This window comes from Carcharhinus amblyrhynchos, chromosome 27, assembly GCF_965287045.1.
Source record: "Carcharhinus amblyrhynchos chromosome 27, sCarAmb.v2.hapA, whole genome shotgun sequence".
Classification (NCBI taxonomy): Eukaryota; Metazoa; Chordata; class Chondrichthyes; order Carcharhiniformes; family Carcharhinidae; genus Carcharhinus; species Carcharhinus amblyrhynchos.
The window spans coordinates 32,616,193-32,640,823 of NC_137350.1; the positions used below are offsets into that span (position 1 = coordinate 32,616,193).

The 24,631-nt window shown below is 42.2% G+C and overlaps 1 protein-coding gene across 3 annotated transcripts; it reads right to left on the reverse strand.

The window, feature by feature from the left end:
• Window positions 1-792: 792 nt before the first annotated feature.
• Window positions 793-22,491, reverse strand: LOC145359209 (transcription factor Sp8-like). 3 transcript variants are annotated; one of them, XM_080213684.1, is made up of 2 exons: window positions 22,406-22,491; window positions 793-5,964 (listed from the first exon to the last, which is right to left on the reverse strand). In XM_080213684.1, exon 2 carries the CDS (start codon window positions 5,928-5,930, stop codon window positions 4,788-4,790), a length of 1,143 nt encoding a protein of 380 aa, XP_080069810.1. In that variant the 5' UTR covers window positions 5,931-5,964; window positions 22,406-22,491; the 3' UTR covers window positions 793-4,787. The 3 variants fall into 3 exon arrangements, with proteins under 3 accessions (XP_080069810.1, XP_080069809.1, XP_080069811.1); XM_080213683.1 differs by lacking the exon at window positions 22,406-22,491 and adding an exon at window positions 10,639-10,786; XM_080213685.1 differs by lacking the exon at window positions 22,406-22,491 and adding an exon at window positions 8,770-9,603.
• Between the last annotated feature and the right edge of the window lie 2,140 nt (window positions 22,492-24,631).

Genomic DNA, 24,631 nt, shown 5'->3' on the forward strand with positions numbered 1-24,631 from the left:
TGTAATTAATTATTAAGACTGTTGTGAGCAATCCAGGAAGAAAAACCACTGGGTGTTAAAAATATTTTTTTCATTGTCTTTGAATGATTTTATTTGTTAATTGTATAAGTACTAGAGATTGGAACAATGACTATTTGCTTTGATGGGGTAGTTGGAGGCAGGAAATCATAGAATCATAGAACCCAAAGAAAAAGTGCTGGAAAATCTCAGCAGGTCTGGTAGTATCTGTAAGAGAAAAGAGCAGATGCTTTGAGTCCAGATGACCCTTTGCCAAAGCTGGTGATCTGGACTCGAAACATCAGCTCTTTTCTCTCCTTACAGATTCTGCCAGATCTACTGAGATTTTCCCTTTTGGTTTCAGATTCCAGCGTCTGCGGCAATTTGCTTTTATACAGAATCCCTACAGTGCAGAGGGAGGCCATTTGGCCCATTGGGTCTGCATCAACTGTCCAACAGAGTATCTTACTCTGTCCCTGTAACCCTATGTATTTATCCCGCTAATCCTCCTAACCTACACATCTTGGGATGCTAAGCGGCAATTTTGCATGGCCAATCCACCTAACCTGCTCATCTTTGGACTGAAATGTGATTAAATCCCCTGGAATATATCCACCCAGAATTTCCACCCCAAGCACAGAATTGGATCAATCTAGATATACTGTTATCTGTATGGGACCATATCAATGCCAAGCATTTAAGTTACCAGCCTTGCTCTCAGTTGGAGTCTCTCCTCTCTTTTTCTATAGTGTTGTACAATCCAAACTGTGAATAAACATGTCAGAGGCATCGTGAAACATTTGAAAACAAATCTTTATTTTTTTTGTCAATTATGAAGACAATGTTAATTAAATTAAAGACTTCAGTTTCCTATTGTGTAGGTACTTCACAGCGTAGAATTCTAGTTTCTGTAAGAATATACAGTCATTTTCTAAAGTGGATGGAGAGTGTGTTATTTTAACATATGCTTTAATATTTGTAACACATACCACGGTTCCAGACAATCACACTCTTCATACAGGAGTTTGGGACAATTGTTGGAACAATTTAGATCTTGTTTTAAATTTGTCATACAACACAAATATTCTAAAATTCTGTTTAAACATAGCCATGGTTCAGATTGGTGGAAAACCACTTCTCACCATGAACTCCATGTTCCACCATCACGGTAAGTAGTCTCACAACACCAGGTTAAAGTTCAACAGGTTTATTTGGTAGCACGAACTTTCAGAGCACTGCCCCTTCATCAGGTACTCACTGAATGAAGGGGCAGTGCTCCAAAAGCTTGTGCTACCAAATAAACCTGTTCGAATTTAACCTGGTGTTGTGAGACTACCTACTGTGCCCACCCCAGTCCAACGCTGGCATTTCCACATCATGGCCACCATCACAATCAGCATCAGATCTGGGAATAATTATATTAAGTGACTCAAATCAGTATCAGAGAAGTGAATTTCTCAATGATGCATTGTGAAGCCCATTTTCAGAGGGAGGCTAGGTAAACACATGAGGGAGAAAGAAATGGAACATTAGACCAATTGAGCTAAATGAAAATGGGAGAGAGGAAGTTCAGGTGGAACATCCATCCCAGCATGGACCAATTGGGCTGAATGGCCTGTTTGCATGTTGCCCTTTCTGTGTAATTCAATTTTGATTGAAATGAAATAATTTTTTTCTACACTAATACGTCTTTCTTTGTTCACTTCTCATTAACATTTATTACAACTTCCTTGATTGTGATATGCAACAAATGATATGTATTAAAATACTAATAAATAATGCTGGTGAACCAAAAACTTCTACTGAGAGAAACACAAGTTTCAGGTGTTGATCTTAGCTCTGATGTAGGATTAATAGCCGAAATATGAACCTACGCTTCTCATTACAGATACTAATGAACTTGCTATGTACTTCCAGAATGTGTATTTTTTTAAATTAATTTTTGTTTTCCAGCATTTGTGAGTTTTATTCCTTTTTCATGTACAGTTAAATGATAATTGTTGGGTTAGAAGGAAATTCCAGATAGCACTATGAGAATATCTTCACCCCACATACTGCAGTGATTCAGGAAGGTTTAACACCAAGTGCCAAAGGGAAACCAAGAATGTACAATAAATGCTGCTCTTGTTAGCCCAAATCCCAAAGAATGATTTTTTTAAAGACTAGAATTTACCAGCAAACTGCTGAACACAGGTCTGGGCCAGTGGGGTAAAGGTAAGTGGGGAAGAGAGATGGAAATATCGGGAGGTGGCTGAGCAGGGGTTAAGCTATAGGTACTGGGACAAGGTGAACAAGAGCAGTGCGATTAGCAAGCAGTCTTTCAAAGATCATGCTACCATTAGCTGCGAGGCAGCAATTAGAAGCAAGGCTATTAAAGAGTAAACTGGATTTTCAATTCATGCAATTCACGTTCTCCATTTCATATCATGGTTGATATCACAATACTATTAGTTTATCACACTCCTGGTAGGCAGCATGGTGGCAAAGTGATTAGCACTGCTGCCTTATAGCACTAGGGTCCAATTCCAGCCTTGGGTAACTGTTCGTGTGGAGTTTTGCACATTTTCCCCATGTCTGTGTGGGTTTCCTCCAGATGCTCCAGTTTCTTCCAGATTGGTCGTCCTAAATTACCCCTTAGTGTCAGGAGGATTACCAGGACAAATGCATGGAGTTAGGGGGTAGGGCTTGGGTGGGACTGTTGTCAGTGCACGCTCGATGGGCTGAATGGCCTCCTTCTACACTGTAGAGGTTTTATGATTCTAAAGACCAACAATGTACAGCAATCACTCTCACAAGTAAATAATCAGATGTTTCCCACAGAATTAAATAATCCAAGAAATGGCCAAGTCACTGTAATGTTCTATTTATTCTATGTATTTACATTAAAAATATAAATATCCATAATTTTTAATGCAAAGAGACAATTTATTAAATGTATCAATTCCAGCAGTCTAATGACCCTAGGATCTGACTGGAGGTTTTTATCCTTGTATTTAAGTGCAACGAAAGGTGAAATATTTCATATTTTCTGATAGGTGTAGTATGTTTTGTGATTTTGTCCCCCATGTGGAATGTTACCACAGGAAGCAAAACTTAAAATTATATTAATGCCCATAGAATAAACTAAACACTGTTGAAAATGAACGTAAAGGTGTTGTTGAGAAAAAATGACAAAATTATACATAACCATATCTAATAGCAGTAAGGTTTAAAAAATGTGTTTATCTAAAATTTGTGATGGTGGCTTTGTTTTGAAGTTCACCTTTGCTCGATGTTACATTACTCTTTGGTGCATTGAAGGGCATCAAGCCCATTACTATCTCACGCATTACTGCTTTGATTCAAGACACTTACTATGCAAAGAAAATACTACTCACATCAGGGCAAGATCCTGAAGTGCGTCTGCCATTGGCAGCTTTCATCCTAGCAATTAACGGAGTCCTACATCACAACTAAAATCACTAGCACGTTATTTACTGTCCAAATGCAACCTGTATGATTACTACTAAAACCGTACTTTAAATTAAAAAAAAAACTAATTTACCACTCTCCCTCCTTATCTAACATTGCAAAAGCCACCACTTTGGGTGTCCTCAAGTTGTTTGTTCTGTTTAATATTACGTCAGTAAGCTTTACTTTAAATTGTTTGAACCTGTGGCTGTAACAAATAAACTCTGCTGTTTTGCAATGATATACTGGGTATGATGTGAATAATTCCTTTCATTAAAGAGGCCCTAGTTAGGCTGAGCCAATGGCACAAACCTCCTTACTGCATCCATTCCTGCTGGCTGGAGCAACTTGGTAAAGGTATTTGCATTTATATAGTACCTTATCACATCAAACTATCTCAAAACTCTGCAAACAGCAGACCTCTTTTTGAAGGGCAGAAATTGTAACATCTTAATAAAAAACAAAATAAGAACCAATGTGTTTTTTTAAATTACAGAAGTCATGCTGCAGCAGATATTACTGGCGTGTAGCTTACTCTAGTGCCTCGTGCAATGCATTTTCAGAAATGGCTGTTCAGTAGCAGTGAGCCCAATATGTAAATACCCCTGTAGTCATAGCCCCTTATTCTCCAAATTGTACTATTAAGTACATCCTTGTTCAAATGATAATTTAAATGTTGACAATGGACATCACTAGGAAGGCAAGTGAAACAGACACAAGGATATTACAGGAGCATTTGTCTCGCGATGAAAGCAAAAGTTGACAGAAAACATTCTTCCAACTTTTCATTCAAGTACTTAAGAAAGTACATTCATCAAGAGGATCCCAGAGCCAGAAAACTACAGTTATGAGGGGAGGACTGAAATGCTGGGAATATTTCCACAGGAACAGAGAAGGAAAAGTAGATTTAAAGGAGTTACCTTGACATTACAAAATATTTCAAAGGAATGAACAGGAAAGGGGTATATTCTTCTGGTGGGGGAGCCAGTGATGAGGGCTCATTAATTTAAAATTGTAACAAAGAGAATGCAGTGTGAGACTAAGAGCAAATGCTTTACACAGAGCATTTCAGGGAATAGACTATTGATTCTCTATGAAATGGAGGGAGCTACAATGGGAGACCTAATTACATTTCATGTTTTGTAAAGAAATGAACACTGATTTTCTCAGCAACTTTTCAAAACTATACTGCCCCTTCAATGATATAAGAGACAAGTGTAATCTTTTCCAGGAAGTTCCTTCAGAATCTCACCCTAGGACAAGATACAGCAGTTGACAAGTCCACACACTGACATTAGGCTTTTTTGTTAACAAAACAAGAAAAAAAAATCTTCAGAGTCTTAATTTTGCTGTCTATCAGTAACTGGGAGTCCATCGTTGACTCCCTTCCCTTCACAGTCTCTCTGGATGTCCCCTGGGGACTGGGATTGCACGGGCACCGAGCTGCACTTGCTGGCCTCTCCACTGGCCTCTTTGCTGGTCGCCTGGCTACCTTCCCCGTGTGTTTTCAAGTGCTTGGTGAGGTGGTCGGTCCTCATGAAGACCCGGTTACAGATGGGGCAGAAGAACCTCTTGGAGCCCGTGTGGGTCTGCAGATGCCGCTGGAGTTCGTCGGAGCGGGTGAAGCGCTTCCCGCAGAAGAGCCAGTTGCAGACGAAAGGCCGGTCCCCGCTGTGCCACCTCAGGTGGGCCTTGAGGTGCGAGGTCTTTACGTAGGCCTTCCCGCAGCCTGGAATGTGGCAGTTGTGAAGGGCTTTCTTCTTGGTGTTGCCATCGGTGGATGTCCCCAATCTCTCCGCCTCCAAGCAGTTGGGGCACCGGCAGCTGCCCTGAGCCGAGCTCCGAGACAAGGACCGCCTGGTGCTCTTTGCCCTGCTGGATCCTTCCAGCGTCTGGTTCAAGACCAGGGGCTCCTGGATGGGCTCTGTCTGCTTATATCCATCCTGGTTGATCATGACTTGGCTTGACTGTATCAAGTGTGTTGGGGGGCCGCAGATCTGATGCTCAGACCCATAGCCCCCTAAAGGAGGCTGAAGACCACCAGGGTGGGTGGAATTTTGGAGACCACCCTGTGTGTTCTGAAGATCCATCCAGTTCGACCCGGTATGTAGGTCCCACCAGGTGGCAGGGAGACTCCCATCCTCAGTTGCAGCCCCTTGGTGAGGAGGTCTGAACCAAGCCTCGTGATAGTGAGCCATGTCCACCCCTGGGTGCAAGGAGTTGGAAAAGTATTCAACTGTGGACTGGACGTTGGGTTTGAACTGGACACAATCCTGAGGCTTCAAGCCCGGGCTGTTGAGTAAAGCATACTTATTGTTAAAAGAGAAGTTGGGGGTCGTGTTGACGGAAGGGCTAAAGGCACTGCTCCCAGACGTGGTTATCCCCAAGTTCTTGGGAAGCGCGGGCGACTTCCAGGAGCTGAAACTGGGTGTGAGAGGCGAGGCCTGCTGTTCTCCGAGGCTATTCCATGTGGCAGTTTGCATTGCCGAGGGAATTTTCACCTAGAGTCCAGGCCAACTGTAAAGAAAAGAACATGTTAGCAAACAGCAAAGGACCAACGTTGTTTCAAAATAGGAGGGATGAAACATCAGTGCGCGCTACAGTCTGTCATTAAATTAAAAACAAGCTGGTTAATGGAACACAATTGCAGAGCTGTCATTAAAAGGACATGGTTATCTTACATGCTCCACGAGCGGTACAAGATAAATAGCACAAATTGCCTATTTATTGAGGGAAATATGTCTCCAAACAGAAGTAGCAATTTAAACCCTGCAGTGCAGTGGAAAACCTAATTTGCCCAATCTGCTAATGTTCATCCAGCAGCAGCCTATTTAGTTTGTGAGTCTCAGGAGTTCTGTCTGGCTTAGGCAAGAACAAATCCCCAAATCCAGCTTTATTCTAACATCCAATTGACTGATCGTCCCCCCGCGCCCCTCCCCACCCTGCCTAATTTCCAAAGCTCGTTCATTTAGTGGGATGGAGCATTGAGCAATTAATAAGAGGAAATTAATTAATGGAGCAGGAGAAATTGGAGTGAAGTGGCAAACAACAGGCAAAAGATGTATTTATTAAAAAGGGGAAAATGCATCAGTAATAAACCACTCGGATAAAGGCAAAATGCTGCAGATGCTGGAATCTGAAACAGAAAATCTCACAGGTTTGACAGCATCTGTGGAGAGAGAATGGAGCCAATGTTTTGAGTCTAGATGACCCTTCCTCAGAGAGAGGGAAAATTGGACAAGATTTATACAATGAGGGTGTGTGTGTGTGTGTGTGTGTGCGCGTATGTTGGGGGGGGGGAGGCTGTAATTGGACAAATGGAATGTAAATACTAATGATAAAGGCTGAGAAGGATGTCCATAACAATAAAACACCCAGTTCCCAGTTTGATGCACAAAACTAGTAGAATGTTGTAATTTTGGAAATTAGGTGGCTCTGTGTCACAGTGATGAGCACTGCTGCCTCACAGCGCCAGGCACTGGGGTTCAATTCCCAGCTTGGGTCACTATCTGTGCGGAGTCTGCACGTTCTCCCCGTGTCTGCATGGGTTTCCTCCAGTGTCCTGGTTTCCTCCCACAGTCCCAAAGATGTGCAGGTTAGATGTATTGACCATGCTAAATTTTCCCTCACTGTACCTGAACAGGCGCCAGAGTGTGGCGACTAGGGATTTTCACAGTAACTTCAGTTTATTTTCATAATAGTTTATTTATTTATTAGTCACAAGTAAGGTCTACAGTAATATTGCAATGAAGGTGCTGTGAAATTCCCCTATTGCAGTGTTAATGCAAGCCTTCTTATGACACTAACAAATAAACTTAAAACTTTGACAAAGGGTCATCTGGACTCGAAAAGTCAGCCCTTTTCTCTCCTTACAGATGCTGCCAGACCTGCTGAGATTTTCCAGCTTTTTCTCTTTTGGTTTCAGATTCCCGCACCCGCAGTAATTTGCTTTAATCCAAACTTAAAACTTCTAGAGTTTAATATCCCAATAGGCTTCAGATTTATAACAAACATTATTTATCAGAAATGTATAAGAAGTCTAGCAAAATTGATCAACTGTTATGGTCCAGCTTGTCCCGATGAATATGTGTGAGCGGAGATTAACCATTTGTTAGTGTCAAAACGGATTGCTACCCCGCATGGGTTTGGAGAACTTTCTCGCACTTCTGGAGAGTAGACAAGAAAGGGTTTGTTGCCTGATTATACTCTCTGTGTGTCTGTCTTTCCGAGACTACTGGGGCGTTTGGAACAATTGTGTTTTGTTCTTTCAAAGCTAACACAGCTCGCCTCTGCCTGCTCCTCCTGGATCTCAATGAGCTGAAGTCAACACTCACCACACCGCCCCTACTCCAATTCACACTTCCCCAGGATCTGAGATTTGGGGTAAATCCTCAGTCTCTCCAAAAATACTACTTATGTCAAAATTTTATCACTTAAATATACTAATGCAGCTATGTTATTCACACAACAGGCAGGAAAGAGCACCTTCTAAATGCAATATGAAATCCTTACTCAAACTTAACTTCCAATTTGTTCTAGTCTTGTAAAGAAAAGATCAATGTTTTAATGACGGTCCCCTATAAATCTCTCAAATTCTCGCTGTTGACATCTGCCTTCAGGTCCAGATTTAAAAAAATAATTAATTGAATTCGAATATGGATGTGATTAGAACCCACATCGGCAGAACATTAGCCCAGGTCTCAGCATCTATGGAGAGAGAATAGAGCCAACGTTTCCAGTCTGGATGACCCTTCAATGATCACCCAGACTCGAAACGTTGGCTCCATTCTCTCTCCCCAGACCCGCTGGGGTTTTCCAGCATTTTCTGTTTCAGCTTCCAGCACCCGCGGTATTTTGCTTCTATATAAGCCCATGTCTGCTGCATTATTAGTCGGGTATCATTAGCGCCATCTTCTCAATTCATCTCAAATTGTACCCACCCCCATTGAGACTCGGTCACCTTTACATCCATTCCATTACCACCTTTTAGACTCCAAGACAAATTTGGCAGTGGGGGGGGGGGGGGGGGGCGGAGTGGGGGGTGTGGGGACAGTTGTACCGTTGGCTGCCCTTCTCATTAAAGATAATTTTGGTCATAACACACGCGTTGGACCTGAGTGTTTAATCTGTGGTCAGACACTTTGGAAGATTATAACAAGAGACTCTCGCAATAACGTGTCATCTTCAGGAACCACTTCTTTTTTCAGAATTTTTTTTGCGACATTGAGTTCAATAACTCCTCAAAGGCTGCTGAATTTAATTCCTACATTCTTCAGCGCAGTGTCAGAAATGTCATTCCAAGCAGTTAGCGACTTCACTCACCCCACAGCGAGCGCTCCGGGCGCCTTGTGAAATTAACACAGTCTCACTGTTAAAATATTCGGCCTATTCAATGCGGCGTTAACTACAAACTCAACAATAATGTAAGCTTCCGAACTCCCCAACTCCGTCGCTTCTGTCTGTTCATCGCACTTGGCAGGGATTCCAATCAATCAGGTAGTGCCTCTATCTCTAACCCTGTCTTAAACTAACGGGGGGAAATGAAAGGAAAATACACGCAAAGCAACCACTGTGTAAACCAATATCTGCACAGCGTTCAATTCAAAATTTATTATCCAAAACAGAAAATGCTGGAAAATCTCAGCAGCCCTGGCAGCATCTGTAAGGAGAGAAAAGAGCTGACGTTTCAAGTCCAGATGACCCTTTGTCAAAGTTCACAAAGTTTGGACAGTCAGTGGCCACCCACAACTCTCCTAACCCACTACAATTTCTCTCATTTTTATTCCCCTTCGCATGCATTCTGCAGGATTGTAAAACTCAATCCAAACATTGCCTAATCATTACTTCCTGTATATCTCGTCTGTCCTTCTACTGGTTTCATCCTTATGGGTGTCCCTGAGCCCTAATGTAATTAACTATAAAAGTGCGATGCAAATGATTTATTTTATATGAAACTTATAGATGACAGAAACCCATAAAATCCCGTCCTCCTGCTCCAGTTGCCTGTGTGAGTGTGTATGAGTGTGTGAGGGATGAGTGTGTGGTATGTTTGTGTGAGTATGTGTATCTGTGTGTTTAAGGGTGTGTGTATCTGTGTGTCCGTATGCGTCTGTATGTGTGTGTCTATTTGAGAGTGTATATGTGTTTGTGAGTGTGTGTCTGTGTGTATATGTATCTGTGAGCGAGTGTGTTTGAGTATGTGTCTGTGTGTGTGAGTCTATGTGTGTGTGTGTCTGTATGTGTTTGTGTGTGTCTATGTATGTGTATCTGTGTGCATGTGTGTGTGTGTACATGCGTGTGTGTCTGTGTGTATGTCTATATGTGTGTGTGTGTTTACCCAACTATCATGTTAGCAAAGCAGAATTTCTTCGAATTAAATGAAGTTCAAATTCTGCTTTGTAAGATTTCCAAATGGAATTATTTCCCTTAAGTATGAACATAGATAAAGAGTCGGCTCTTATTAACCTGCTGTAACCACAGGAAACATTTGGTAGAATCACACACAGAGATACACATACAGACACACACACACACAGATACACACATACAGACATAACTACACACAAACACTCATACATGCACAATCACAGACATACATAGACACATCAAGCGATCACGTTTTCCTGAACTATGATGAATCTCAACTTAGTTAATCACTAAAATATTAAGAAACCATTGAGGAAAGGTCATGAACCTGAAACGTTAACAGTGTTTCTCTCTCCACAGATGCCAACTGTGTTTCCAGCATTTTCTGCCTTTCTTCCAATTCAGTAAGAAGCCTCACAGCACCAGGCTTCTTACTGTGTTTACCCCAGTCCAACGCCGGCATCTCTTTCAGCGTGGAAACTGAAATTAAGCCCTGGAGGGATGAGGACGAAAGCAGCCGGAGTCACTGCTCACTGTCCCGTGACTCCCACAGGAGCGTGGCAGCAGATGGGGAGTTGTCTCTCTCTCAGCCACCGCCCGGCCACTGACTCAAAGCCCACCGCTGGATACCTGGGCGAGGTACCGTTGGTCCGCTCCCTCCCACCCTCCTCCAGCAGTAGTCAGTGCCCCGGTGTTGGCACTTTTCCCCCCTCCCCTCCCCCCACACGCGTCGGGCTCACTCGAATGAAGCATCGATTCTAAACGCCTGCCAATGTCTTCCGCGTTGTGGGGCCGGACCTGGGCGAGAGGAAACTCGCTGCCTACCTGCAGGTGGGGAGGTGCGGGGAGGGAGGGAAGTTTCCACTTTCCCTCCTTGCTCTGTGAAGCCTCGGCGAGTTGTTGTAGAAGAATGGTGCGGAATTCTGGCAACGATTTCAAAGTGGGGAAACCAAACTTCCCCGAAAATGACAGGGGGTGGGGTGGCTGCGAAGAGAGGCGCCGCTTCCAGGACAGGGTTTGACTGGGGGGGGTGAACCCTGGGACACACACACACACACACACACACAGAGGGACCGGGCACCGCTGGCAAGTTCCACTTTTCAGGCTGATCTGGGCTGACCTCGGCTTCTCTCCCTCTTCATTCTGTTCTGGCTCCCAATGTTTGAGGAGTTGCTCTTTTTTACCGCGGGGCCAGAGCTGGCTCCTCCCAGACTGTGACTCGGCACCAAGCTCCAACCTCACAGAGAAACCACAAACAGCCAACCAAGAACTCTAACTGACATTCCTGACACCCGCCGGGAATGGGGGAGGTGGCCAAAGGTGTTTCATCTTCGCTTCCACTGACTGCTGCAGTTTTGCAGAGCACAAAGCCTGCAGAGGTACCCGATCGATCCATCCAAAGATGTGTGGGTTAGGTGGATTGGCTATGCTAAGTTACCCTTTAGTGTCAGCGGGACTAGCTAGGGTAAACGCAAGGGGTTATAGGGATGGGACCTGGGTGGGATTGTGGTCAGTGCATCATTGTGGAAGGTGCAGACTCGATGGGCTGAATGGCCTCCTTCTACACTATTGGGATTTTATGATTCTGTCAGCATACCTTGTGTCCCTGTTACATCCAAACAGTCAACATACTTCAAAATGTTGTGGGTTCTGCAAGCTTTGTAATTATCCCCTGCACACCAAGATTTAAATCAGTAATACATATCTGGAGAAACAAGGGTCTCAATACCAACGTCTGGGAAACACCAATACAATTGTAAAAAAAAAGCAAATTATTGCTGATTTTGTACAGTTTTGACAAAGGGTCATCTGGACTCGAATCGTCCACTCTTCTCTCCTTTCCAGACCTGTTGAGATTTTCCAGAATTTTCTCTTTCAATACCACTTCAAGTGTTCCTGGATGCATTGGCCTTGCTAAATTCTCCCTCAGTGTACCCGAACAGGCACCAGAGTGTAGTGACTAGGGGATTTTCACAGTAACTTCATTGCAATATAAGCCTACTTGTGACACTAAAAAGGAAATAAACAAACAAATAAATAAATAATCACACATCCCAGACATACTCTCTTCCACCTTCTTCCCTTGAAAAAGTGATACAAAAGTTTGAGATCATATACCAATCTGAAAAACCTGCTGATTAGATGCATTGGCCATGCAGAATTCTCCCTCATTGTACCTGAACAGGTGCCGGAGCGTGGCAACTAGAAGATTTTCACAGTAACTTCATTGCATGGTTAATGTAAGCTTACTTTTGACACTGAAAAATAAACTTTAAACTTTAACCTATAAAATTAAAACAACCTTCTTGTCGGACTTTTGAATGGACCTACATATATTATGCTGATCTATCTCTACACCTTAGCTATGACTGTAACACTATATTCTGCACCCTCTCCTTTCCTTCTCTGTGTACTCTATGAATGGTATGCTTTGGCTATAGCATGCAAGAAGCAATACTTTTTGCTGTATACCAATACATGTGACAATAATAAATCAAATCAAATTCACTTCATGTAAATGTAAATATTTCTTTCTGTTCATTGAATCTGTTTAAGGAGCAGGGCTTATATTAACCGATTTAGTAACAACCAAGATCTCTTGCTCCAGGTTAACAGAAGTGTTGCTTACTTTTTTTAAAAAAAGAGAGATGATACAAACATAATCCATCTTTTTTAAAAGAACTTTGGCACTTTTTTGAGAGACTCGTTAAGTAAAGTGGCCATAGCCCCAAATGACCATAGGCTGCGACAAGTCCTTTCTTTGAACATATGACTCCATGTCCCACACAAAATTTTAGTCACAAAGGGGCCTGGCCCTTTGCAAACTATCACAGGGCATGTTATTGAAGAAGGGAGGGGTTGGTTGGTGCTGCTGCTGGTGGGGTTTTCCTATGAATTCTCAGGGAATACTGTATCCAGCCTGACTTTGCCTGAATGCAGAGAGGCAAGAATCATAAAATCCCTCCAGCGCAGAAGGAGGCCATTCCGTCCATCAAGCCTGCACTGTCTCTCTCTGACTGAATATCTTACCCAGTCCCTCTCCCCCACCTGATCTCCGTGACCCCATATATTTGCCATGGCTAATCCATCTAACCCACACATCTTGGGACACTAAGGGGCAATTTACCGTGGCCAATCCACTTAACCTGCACATACTTTCTTCCACCTTCTTCCCTCCGGGGAAAAAGATACAAAAGTCTGAGGTCATGCCCCAAACGGCTCAAGAACAGCTTCTTCCCTGCTCCCACCAGACTTTTGAATGGACCGACTATATATTAAGTAATCTTTCTCTACACCCAACTATAACTGTAACACTACATTCTGCACCCTCTCCTTCTCTTCTCTATGAATGGTATGCTTTGTCTGTATAGCGTGCAAGAAACAATACTTTTCACTGTATACTAATACATGTGACAATAATAAATCAAATCTTTGGAGAGTGGGAGGAAACCCACACAGAGAGAATGTGCAAACTCTACACGGACGGTGACCCAAGGCTAGATTTGAACCCGGATCCCTGGCGCTGTGAGGCAGCAGTGCCATCCAATCGATACTAAAGATCAGCAACTGGTCAGAGAGTTTATAATTCATTCATCTTATTTGTATGAATACTAAAATGCACACTTTTATAAAATCACGAAACGAAGTGCAAAAGACACTCAAATGAACTGTTTTTTGTTGTTAAGGGAGGAATCTGCAAGCCCTGCTCGGAGGTGGATTTTATTTGTGGGTTATTACGAAACCGACTGGGGTTGAACTTGATCTGACCTGACTTAGGTTTGACCCAGCAAGTTAGCTCCTGTCTCTGAACCCGCCAAGCGAATGATTGATCCGCAGTTAGCGTTCACTACCCCCTGAGCGCCGTTCATCTAAATCATTCACAAATGCTACACCTTGCAGATCGCAGCATCTGATTCAATTATATTATGAAGACCATTAATCTGTCCACTGCATAATATTGTGAAAGATCCGTTTGTAACAACTTGCATTCATTTATCACATTTATAAACACGGTGAAGCTATGGCGAGAGGCTTCGCAGAAATAGAAGGAGCAAAGGGAAGGATGGAGAAAGAGGGCTGATCCAAAATTTGGTCAGGAAATTAAACCTTGAGAGTGTTTTTCTTTTCTTAACGGCGGAGACGGAAAGAATCGCCAAAGGGACAAGATCACAACACGGGCAAAGGGGGGACCACACAGACTCCCAGTGGGTCCACGGCTGGAGGAAGTGGCTGGAGTTTGGACAGGTTGAGTCCACGGAACTTGGGGGCGAGGCAAGGGATTAAAACTCAGTTTGAGTTAATGAAGGCAGCCGGGGGTCATGGATGGGGGCAGGCGAATTTAGCCGGAAAATTCGGCCAGAGAGAGAGAGAGAGATGGTCAGTGACAAGGGATTTAGGGAGATCTTTGACAATCCAGCTTGTAATGTTGATTCATTTGTGACTTGATTAGCGAGGACATCGCAAAATGGTCCAGGGATGCGCTGGGCAGATAGAGCTGTCAGCAGCATACACATGGAAAGGGACCCTGTAACTCTGGCGGTCACTGAGCGGCGGGCTGCGGCTGAGGAAGAGACAAGGCTAAGGACAGGTCCTTGAGGAAACTCCAGCAATGAGGGGGCAGAAAGAGAAATTGCGGCGATATTCTTCCTACATCCACCTGCCCTTTCAATATCTCGCCATCTCCAGGCGCAACATAAATTTAGCGAAAAGCTCTTAGTGAAAAGCAGAACTCTGCAGTACTGGGGGAGAATAAACACAGGTAAACATCTCGAGTATTAACAGCAAAGTACTGCTGATTCGGGAAATCTGAAATAAAAAAACACAGAAAATGCTGCATAAACTCAGCGGGACTGGCAGCGTCTGTGGAGAGAGACAGAGTTAAAAGTTCCGAATTGAATACGACTTTTTCGCACCCCTCCTCATCAGTGTCTGAAGAAGTGTCACTTTGGACTAAGCTGTCTCCACAAAAGATTTGAAACCCTGTCTCTCTCCACAGACGCTGTTAAACACGGTGGCAGACTGGTTAGCACTGCTGCTTCACAGCGCTAGGGACCCAGGTTTGATTCCTGGTTTGGGTCACTGTCTGTATGGATCTACACGTTCTCCCCGTCTCTGCGTGGGTTTCTTCCAAAGATGTGCTGGTTAGGTGCTAAATTCTCCCTCAATGTACCCAAACAGGCGCCGGAGTGTGGCGACTTTCACAGTTTTTTTTTCATTACAGTGTGAATGTAAGCCTACTTGTGACTAAGAAGTAAACTTTAAACCTGCTAAGTTTATCCAGCGTTTTCTGTTTCTATTGGAGGGCCAAGTATTATACTGACTAAAAGATTGAACGGTCGTCTTACTTTCCTGATAACTGCCCAGTAAAAAAAACTTGCATTAGCAATCTAGTATAGCAATGATGTAATGTGTGCATGTAATGTTGTGGCACTCACATCCCTCCCCATCTGTCTGTATGGTTAGACCTGGAGGCAATCTGCAGATTTTTCATCAGTAATTTACAATAAAAAGTTCAGATCGAATGAAGGTCGTTCTGCGTTGGGGATCTTATTGAGGTGGAATGCAGAATGCGCCTACTGCGTTTGAGTTTCGATTGAACCTGGTACACACCGTGTCGGGAAAGGCAGACACAAAAAAAAATCTTTTTTTGAGAAGGCACCAGGAAAAACCACAGTCCCACTCCCAAAACCAAGACTAGGTTTTTGGACAATCCGGAAAGACAATTATTGAAAGTGGTTTTCAAGATAGTCTTAGTTCAGCGAAAGATGCTCGGACATCACACTGTCCACGTACTCAGATTGGGGAAGATCAAAGTGCTCGAATTTACAAAGATTAAATCGTTCAAATTGTTGGTGTGTGGGGATTATTTGTGGACAAACGGGGAGATGGATTACTAGGCACCTCGCGAGATAGCGGGGATGCAATGAGAGGGATTGCTATTTCATTGCTTTCGTCGTCAATTGCTTTGACAAAGGGTCATCTGGACTCAAAATGTCAGCTCTTTTCTCTCCTTACAGTCGCTGCCAGAGCTGCTGAGATTTTCCAGCATTTTCTCTTTTGGTTTCAGATTCCAGCATCCGCACTAATTTGCTTTTATCCGATATTTATTGCTTTTTCAGATATTCGTGCTAGAATCCGTTTCTTCGATAGAAATGTATTTTTTAAATGTACACACGTAAATACATTAAATGCAAAATAAGAAACACAATAGTCCCGCATAAAAACGACAGTTAACAAAATCAATGTCTGAAAATTGGCAGTTTTCTAAAAATCAGAGATTACGGGATTATCAAATCTTTTGCTAGTCACTGAAATTGCTTGATTAGATCTCAATCTTTTTGCTAAATAAGAAACGAAATTCACAGTAAATAATACAAGGAGGACAACAAATGCAAGACAGCCAGCTGGATTCTTAAACCAGGACGTTGTTTTGCGCACATATCCAATTTAAACTATCCGTTTAGTAAATGACTATCGCAACAGTCCCTAATAAACAAGCGCGCCAGGCTAGCCGTGGGGATAAAGCTACCGAGCTGTGGGGGAAGGCAGACATTAGCCGAACCCGCTTTCTTGTGATTTGCATTTTAAGACTTGCACCTCCCCTGCTAATTTTGTTTAGATCCAAGTAAAAGTATTTGTGTGATCATCTAAATCTTTTCCACCTTCCTCTCAAGAGGTTTTACAGAGAGGGGTCAGAACCTCATTTTCAGTAGAGTTGGGAGAACTGTTTTTTGGAATGGACACAGAAGAAGTTCATGGCTCTTCATTAACTCCCTCTCTCTGAATGTTGAACAAAGGTTTCAAAACGCCACAGACAAGTTCAATTCTGCCGATTTGGTCAAAAACAAGATACGTGTGTGTGTGAGAGAGAACAATTACACCAATACCAAATGAGAGAAACTATACCAGTGCGATGTGGGTGTGAGGGAGAATGTGAGAGAGAGAAAGAGAGAAACTATATCAGTGCAAACTGTGTGTGTGTGTGAGCAATTGCGCTAGTGAAATGTGAGAGGGAGAGCAATTAGATCAGTGAATGTGTGTGTGTGTGTGGGTGAGAGAGAGAGCAATTAGACCCGTGTGCGTGTGTGAGAGAGAGCGATTAGACCAGTGAGTGTGAATATGTGTGAGTGTGAGAAGAAGAGAGCAATTACACTACTGCAATTTTTGTAACTAGGGAAGCGACTTACATTACTTTTAAGAAGCTAAGGCTTTGAGAAATAACTCCAAAATAATTGTATGCGATCGACACAATGCAATCCCGACTTGTGGAGCTGAACAATTTAACGTTTTACATTCACGATATTGTTTTGCTGTGACTTCCTTGTTTGGGTCAGCGGTGCCATCTGTTCCCAAAACCAAACGCGGCAGCTGCTGGAACTAAAATCGTTAAACCACACCTTTCAGAATCAATTCGGAACCTCACACTGATTGCCTGTCTACAACCAATTCTCACCAACTGTCATCACCTTTCCACGCTATTGGTATTACTTGGACATGATTCACTTTCTGAACGGCTAACTGTTTGTAGAGTTGGTTTCTAGGGCGGATTCCTCACTCCCGTTTTAAATTCAACAGTAAAGTGGACTCATTGTTTACTGTGAGAGACTCACATTAAAACACCACACAAGAGGCATATTGTCCTCCTCAGGCCGAAATTAACATGACACATTTCCAGAATTAGATGTTCTTTGCATAGCGGAATACAAATCAGAATGCCTGGGGTACAAATAATTGCAGTGGGTAATCGAATGCAAATCTTTGCAAAACACAGACATAAAATGAGACAACTAGGTCCCCAAAATTAATTTAAAATATCAGATCAGGCACAATGGTCAGTTTCAGGGTCCGCTAAAGGAGTGGAACTTCCTCACAAACCTCTTCACATCTGCTCCAAGTCGTTCCTTAAAATTTATCCTTATGACGGAGCTTGAGGGGCACCTCTCCACATCAAGCCTGGCGTGCGTTGGAAACACAGAAAACAGTCTGACAACACCAGGTTTTAGTCCAACCGATTTATTTGATAGTAAACTCACTAGCTTTCGAGGGGATTCCCTCTCCTTCAGGTGCGTTGGAAAGACTTTGCAGGTTGACACTCAACCCGTTTGACCACGTTACGATCGCACCTTCCTTGCCCATCAAGGGCTTGAACCAGGTGCCTGTGGCTCAGAAACAGGGAAGTTTCTCTCGTGCATCCACCACTCAAATTCCTTAATAAAAGCAAATTACTGCGGATGCTGGAAGCTGAAACCGAAAGAGAAAACGCTGGAAAGTCTCATCAGGTCTGGCAGCCCCTATAAGGAGGGAAAAGAGCTGACTTTTCGAGTCCAGATGACCCTTTGTCAAAGCTCATATTCCTTCTGCGCCTTCATGAAATTTTGGCAGATAATGACCCTTGGAAACTTTTAAGTAGTTTAAAGGGTCATCTAGATTATTGGTCAGGTAATATGGCCATCGACAACATACATACATATATATATAAAATTTATATATATATGTATTTTATATATTAGATATATATAAGTTGTCAATGGCCATATTGCTGAATTTGTTTGAAGGCAGGATAGTATCCGCTTAACCAAAAACACATCAGGCTCACTAATGGCACTTTTGGGTAGGAAATCTATGATTTTGTTAGCCAGTATGTGAGTCCAATGTCCACACTAACCTAGCTAGCCGCTCAGTTGTAATCAAACCACGACAGGCTGAGAAGGAGAGAAGATGGGTCCTGACAATGACACTCACATCCCAAGAATTATTAATAAGATATGTGCAGACAGAGTAAGGTTACTTAACGAGTTGGCCGCGAATTAGCCTTCAAATCAATGGTTAAATTGTTTAAAACAGAAAAATTGTCATGCATTATTTTGGTAAAGAAATAATCGTGTCTTCCAGGATATGTTCTAGGTAATATTGTGTAAAATATAACTTGGTTATTGACAATCTTGTCAATTTCAGTCGATATTTTGGTCAGTTTCTGGTCCAGTATCAGCATTGATGATATATGTAATTCTGATTCAAAGCTCTTCCGTTTCACCAATCCAGTGGTCAGAGCAAGTCAATTTCCGTTAGCTTTGTTAGGATGATTTCAAAGTCGCAAGAGTACTAATATCATTGCACTTTACACTCGTCTCAGGAATTACCCATAATCATCATAATAATCTATTGAGATGTTTACTATTTGGACAACCGTTCTTAGCATCAGGTTTCCAGGTTACAGAGCGAATTGGACCGGCTGTCTGATTCACGAGCTAATACTTGTATTGAAACACACATAGTCACTGACTGAGACACGTTGGCGCACACACAAACATAATTTCACAGGTACTGATATTTGCTGGTACACATGCACACTGATACAGGCTCATTGACACACGTACACATGCACACACAGATAGTCACCAACATAAACTGACACACACACAAACACACACACAGACCCCCCAACATATACTGACACATATACATAATGACAAAACCTATTGATCCATACTGACACACATACACTAGCACTCATCCATATACACTGATATACACACACATGCACACACACACACAATGGTACATTCACTGATACATACTGATATTCACATATGCTGACACTTATGTACTGACACTCAGTATTACACCCATTGATGTACATGCAATGACCAACTCACTGATACATACTGACATCCACCAATGCACGTTGATAACCACACACACGCACACATGTGACACACCAATTGATGTATATTGGCACACTCAATGACACGTATTGACATAGACACACTTCCTATTATGAATAGGGTCAACAGAAAAAATGCCTTGTTTAAGGTTAAATGTGGCATATGTACTCATACTTGCATTTGGAGCTTGCAGAATTTAAGGAGCGATTTAATAGAGGTGTTCAAAATTATGAATGTTTCTGATTAAGGTAGATGGTAAGTAAAAATAATAAGTAAAGGAGGGTCAGCCAGCAGTCAATGAACACAGGGTTACAATAATTGGCAAATGGATGAAAGGGGGATTAAGAAAAAAGTTGCTTTCCACTGGATTGGTTGTGGTCTGGAATGCATTGGCTGAAAAGGGTGGTGGGAGCAGGTTTAATAAATACTGCAACATGAAAGAAGTGCAGAATAATCAGAGGAAGTGGAACTAATTGCCGAGCTCTCTCATGGAGTACACACAGGTACAATGGGCTGAGTGATGGCCTTCTGTTCTTTGAGATATTATAAACGTGCAGCAATGCAGCAACGATATTCTCAGAGTAAGAAAATTAGTCACAGTTTTTCAGCTTTAAGATTTACAAGGAGTGATTGCACCATTTCAGTTAAGATTAGGGCTAGATAAATCAGTCACCTCATTTTAAGATTAAGGTTAGTTCCCAAATATAGTTGCCTTTTTTTTAGGAGTTAGAGGTGGTTCCTAAAATCTGTTGCTTTGCTTTAATGTTAGATTTGGTCACTTATTAAACTATAGTTGAATCTCCTAACACACCTCACAGATCACAAATTTATAGTCTTGGTTGAAAATTCCAATTCTATCCCTGACATCTTGTGGACTCCCCCAACATACACACACACACATGCATAAATACATGCACAGCACGTAAATACACAACACACAATACATATGCACACACAGCACATACACATATATGCACACACAGCACTCACATGCACACATAGCACACAACACACAAGCATACATGTACACACACAGTATACAACATGCACACAAATGCACACACAACACACAACACATGCATGTATGCATACATAGTATATAAAATGCACACATAACACACAACACATGTGCATATATGTATACACAATGCACCCATAAAGATACAAAGCACACAATGTACACACATATACACACACTAATGTAAATACCCACCCTATCCCAAGTTACATGTACCTACGCACAAAATAAGGACAGTAACTTATATTTTTACAGCACTTTGAAAGTAATAAATAGTCCCAAAACACCTCACAAAGTGCTAAAACAAAGAATGACACCACATGAGCAGAATTGTCTTAGATGCCCTGAAGCTTGGTAAAGAGGCAGGTTCTAGAGAGTGCCTTAAAGAAGAAAAGAAAGATAGAGAGGCAGAGAGGTTTAGGGAGGGATTTCCAGACCTTGGGTCTGAGGCAACTGAAGGCAGTGCTAGTGCTGGGGGAAAGGATTTTCAAGAAACTTGAATCAAGAAGCACAGATATCCCAGAGAGTTGTGGGGTTGGAAGAGGTTATAGAGATAGGGCGGTGTGAAACTATGGAGACATCTGAAAACAAGGAGAAGAATTTTAAAACCAAGAGGTTGCTTGACTGGGAGACACGGTAGGGGAGGGGGATGGGGAACAGGACATAGTGTGAGTTAAGAAGGGCAGCAGTATTTTAGATGACCTCAAGTTATGGAGGACAGAAGGTGGGAGAGCAGCCAGGAGTCATTGGAAGGATCAAATCTCAATAGAAAAATCACACACATCACAAAACACACACACACATTAATTATACATGCTAACACACAATTACACATGTTCACACATAATTACGCACGTTAACACATGATGACACATGCTAATACACAATGACACAACATTACACATGTTAACACACAATAGCACACAATTACATATGTTAACACATAATAACACAAAATCGCATATGTTAACACATAATTACAAATATAACACATGATGAGACATGTTAACACACAATGACACACAATTACATATGTTAACATATGACAACACATAATTTCACATGTTGACACACGGTTACATTTACACGATAATGCACAATTACACATGCTTACACATGTTAACATAAAATAACACACAGCTACACATGTTACCACATGATTGCACATGTTAACACATGATTACACACATGTCAGTCAACACACATTAACACACGATTACATCTGATTACAGGGCGGAAATGAAAATTTCCAGCTATCCACAATCCGAATCTTTCCTCTGTAAAATCCTTGGGTCTGCATTTCCATAAAATCTCTCCGTTCAAATCTGAGACAAAGAAATACAGAAAATAGGAGGAGGCGGAGGGGGCTATTCGGCCCTTCGAAGCTGTTCCGCCATTCATTACGATCATGGCTGATCATCCAACTCAATCCCGCCTTCCCGTTTTGTAAGATTTATATGGATACAGCACTGGGAAAGGCGGAGGGGCGAGTTGTAGGAATGTGGATATGGACAGCAGAGAAACCTAATGAGGGCAAACTCCAATTCATCGCAAACTTAAAAAATCACACACACACACACAACTTTAGAAGAGAATTTCAGTTCAGTTCTTGTCAGCTGTCAATCGGAAAACTGCGAGCATGCAACTCGGAAAAATAGCAGGGATAATTTTACAACAAATCTCATTCCCCACTGAACGGGAAATTTTTCTTCCAAAGCGCCACGCCAGGGACCTAGCACACAGTCGAACAACGAAGCAATTCCCTGGCTGGGGAAACACAGTGAGTCTTTCCCCGAGCGAGTAAATGAGACGCTAAATGAAGACAAATCTTTTACTTTTCATCGCAGTCCAGAATCCTGACCTGATTTTTTTCCTGTCGGGTTTATACGATTCATCCATCAGATCTTACCTGTGGCCCAGAAATTAACAGCACACGGCTAGCAAAGACTGAGTTGTCTCAACTCAGAGTGAACACATCTTCTACCTTTGTACTGGAACTGGTATGCACAGCTAGTTCCGTTCCTTTACCACATCAAACCTCAGCTCCAATCTTATAGGTGCAGGTGTATCCTATAATGTTTAGTTCACCGAGGAATTGGATTGAGTGTGTGTGTGTGTCTGAGAGTGTGTTTGTGAGAGAGAGAAATGAGATAGAATTCCCAATGCTGTACAATATTGACATATGGGAATTTGATTGGTAATATTTTGATGGAGAACGAGATTGTCCAATGCAATTACAATAGGTCAGAAGTAGAATGGATCACTTGGCAAGGGGATGGGTTTCTAACCTCTTCCCAATGCCCTCACAATATGAGATTCCTTAAAATCTAAGCATACTCAACCCCATTCCTAATTTTTACGACCTCGATCGTAAAATCCCGTCCAAGGCCAATGGAGAATTCCGTTCTGTGAGCCTCGCCCGTCTCGATTCTGGGGTGGGCGAGGTGGTAAAATTCCGGCCAAGGTGTTTGCACTGTGTTAGCTGGAGGTCGTGTTTACTGACCGGATCCCGGCAGTATTCTGAATCAACCTCACATTGGATTGGAACGGGGTGGGGGGCGGGGGGGGCTGCGATTTCCTGGCGTAACAGTGTCAAGCTTGAACCCGAATCCCGATTTAGTGGGTTTCAGGTTTTGGCAACATATATAAAAAAAATTCAGCACTGGCTGTTAATTTACACTGTGAATGCAGCCTTATACAAATAGAAACAGTGGCTAAAAAATAAAACAATCATTAAAGTTTCAGGATTATTGTACCAAGTAAGAACTTTTTTTTGTGTTTGTATTTAAAAACATGAATTCCAACTCATTGCCTTTGGCGACAGAGCGGAACAAAATGTCTGAGAGTGATAAGACAGATTGTTGATTTGTGTGAGGTAGTACATTCTACATTTTAAAAGTTAACAATTTTCCGAGGGCAATTTTGGTAATTACATTTGCTTTACATTTAACAGAAGATACTTAGAAATTGAGACAATTCTTGCTTTGCTTCATAGACATGTTTGATGACACAATGGAATTTAAAGATGAGTTATATAAACTATCTCCACAACGAGATAAGAGGGTGTATTATTTAGATTTTGGTCTGTGAGCAAGGCTGGTATTTATTTGTCATTAGTACAAGGTCATGGTAGACTGGTTTCTACAACTGAGCAACTTCAAAGGTCAGTTTAGAACCAACCATACTGGAGTCACATATCATAGAAGTCACTGCAGAAGGAGATAATTTGGCCCACTGAGTGCACTGAATCTCCCACGGAACATTTTACCCAGGCCCTCTCTCTGTAACCCCATGTATTTGCCCCGCTAATCCCCCTAACCAACACATCTTGGAACACAAGGAGCAATTTAGCATGGCCAATCCACCTAACCTGCACATCTTTGGACTGTGAGAGGGAACTGGAGCACTTAGAGGAAATCCATGCAGACATGGGGAGAGCATGCAAACTGCATAGAGAACCCGGATCCCTGGCACGGTAAGGCAGCAGTGCTAACCATTGTGTCACTTGCCACCCAAAAAGGGGAAGGACAGCAGATTGCCTTTCTGGGCTTTTAGCAACAACCTTCCTGCCTCATGTTCACTCATGCTGGTACCACAGCCTTTTGATTCCACAATTATTTTAACTAAATACAAATTCTAAAACTCTCATTAGATGAATTGGATCTTAAATTCTGCAAATAATTAGCCTAATAGCTTAACCTTTGAACCACCATTCCCCAGCTCAGCTCCAATATTGCAATATATAGTCTCTGAGAATAGGAGCGTAAGTTTAGAAATGACTAACATTTACATTGCTGAACCATTTCTGTAGTAGTTTAATTTTATCAGCAATGACACTTTCTGCGGTTAAAAAGTCAGGGATATTCAATAAAACTGAAGAACAAGAATGGGAATTTTATTGTAAATGACCAAATAAAGGAAAGATGGCAGTGGAAGAGAAGCACAGACCAATTAAAGTTTTTAAAGTTTATTAGTGTCACAGATAGGTTTACATTAACACTGCAATGAAGTTACTGTTTCCTAGACCAAGCTCCGTCACCTGTTTGGGTACACTGAGGGAGAATTTAGCATGGCCAATGCACTGAACCAGCTTGTCTTTCAGATTGGTATGCGATCTCAGGCTTTTGTACCTTTT

Excerpts from the sequence above, each read along its gene's own strand:
- LOC145359209 (XM_080213684.1), bottom strand. The coding sequence starts at position 5,930 with ATGCAAACTGCCACATGGAATAGCCTCGGAGAACAGCAGGCCTCGCCT.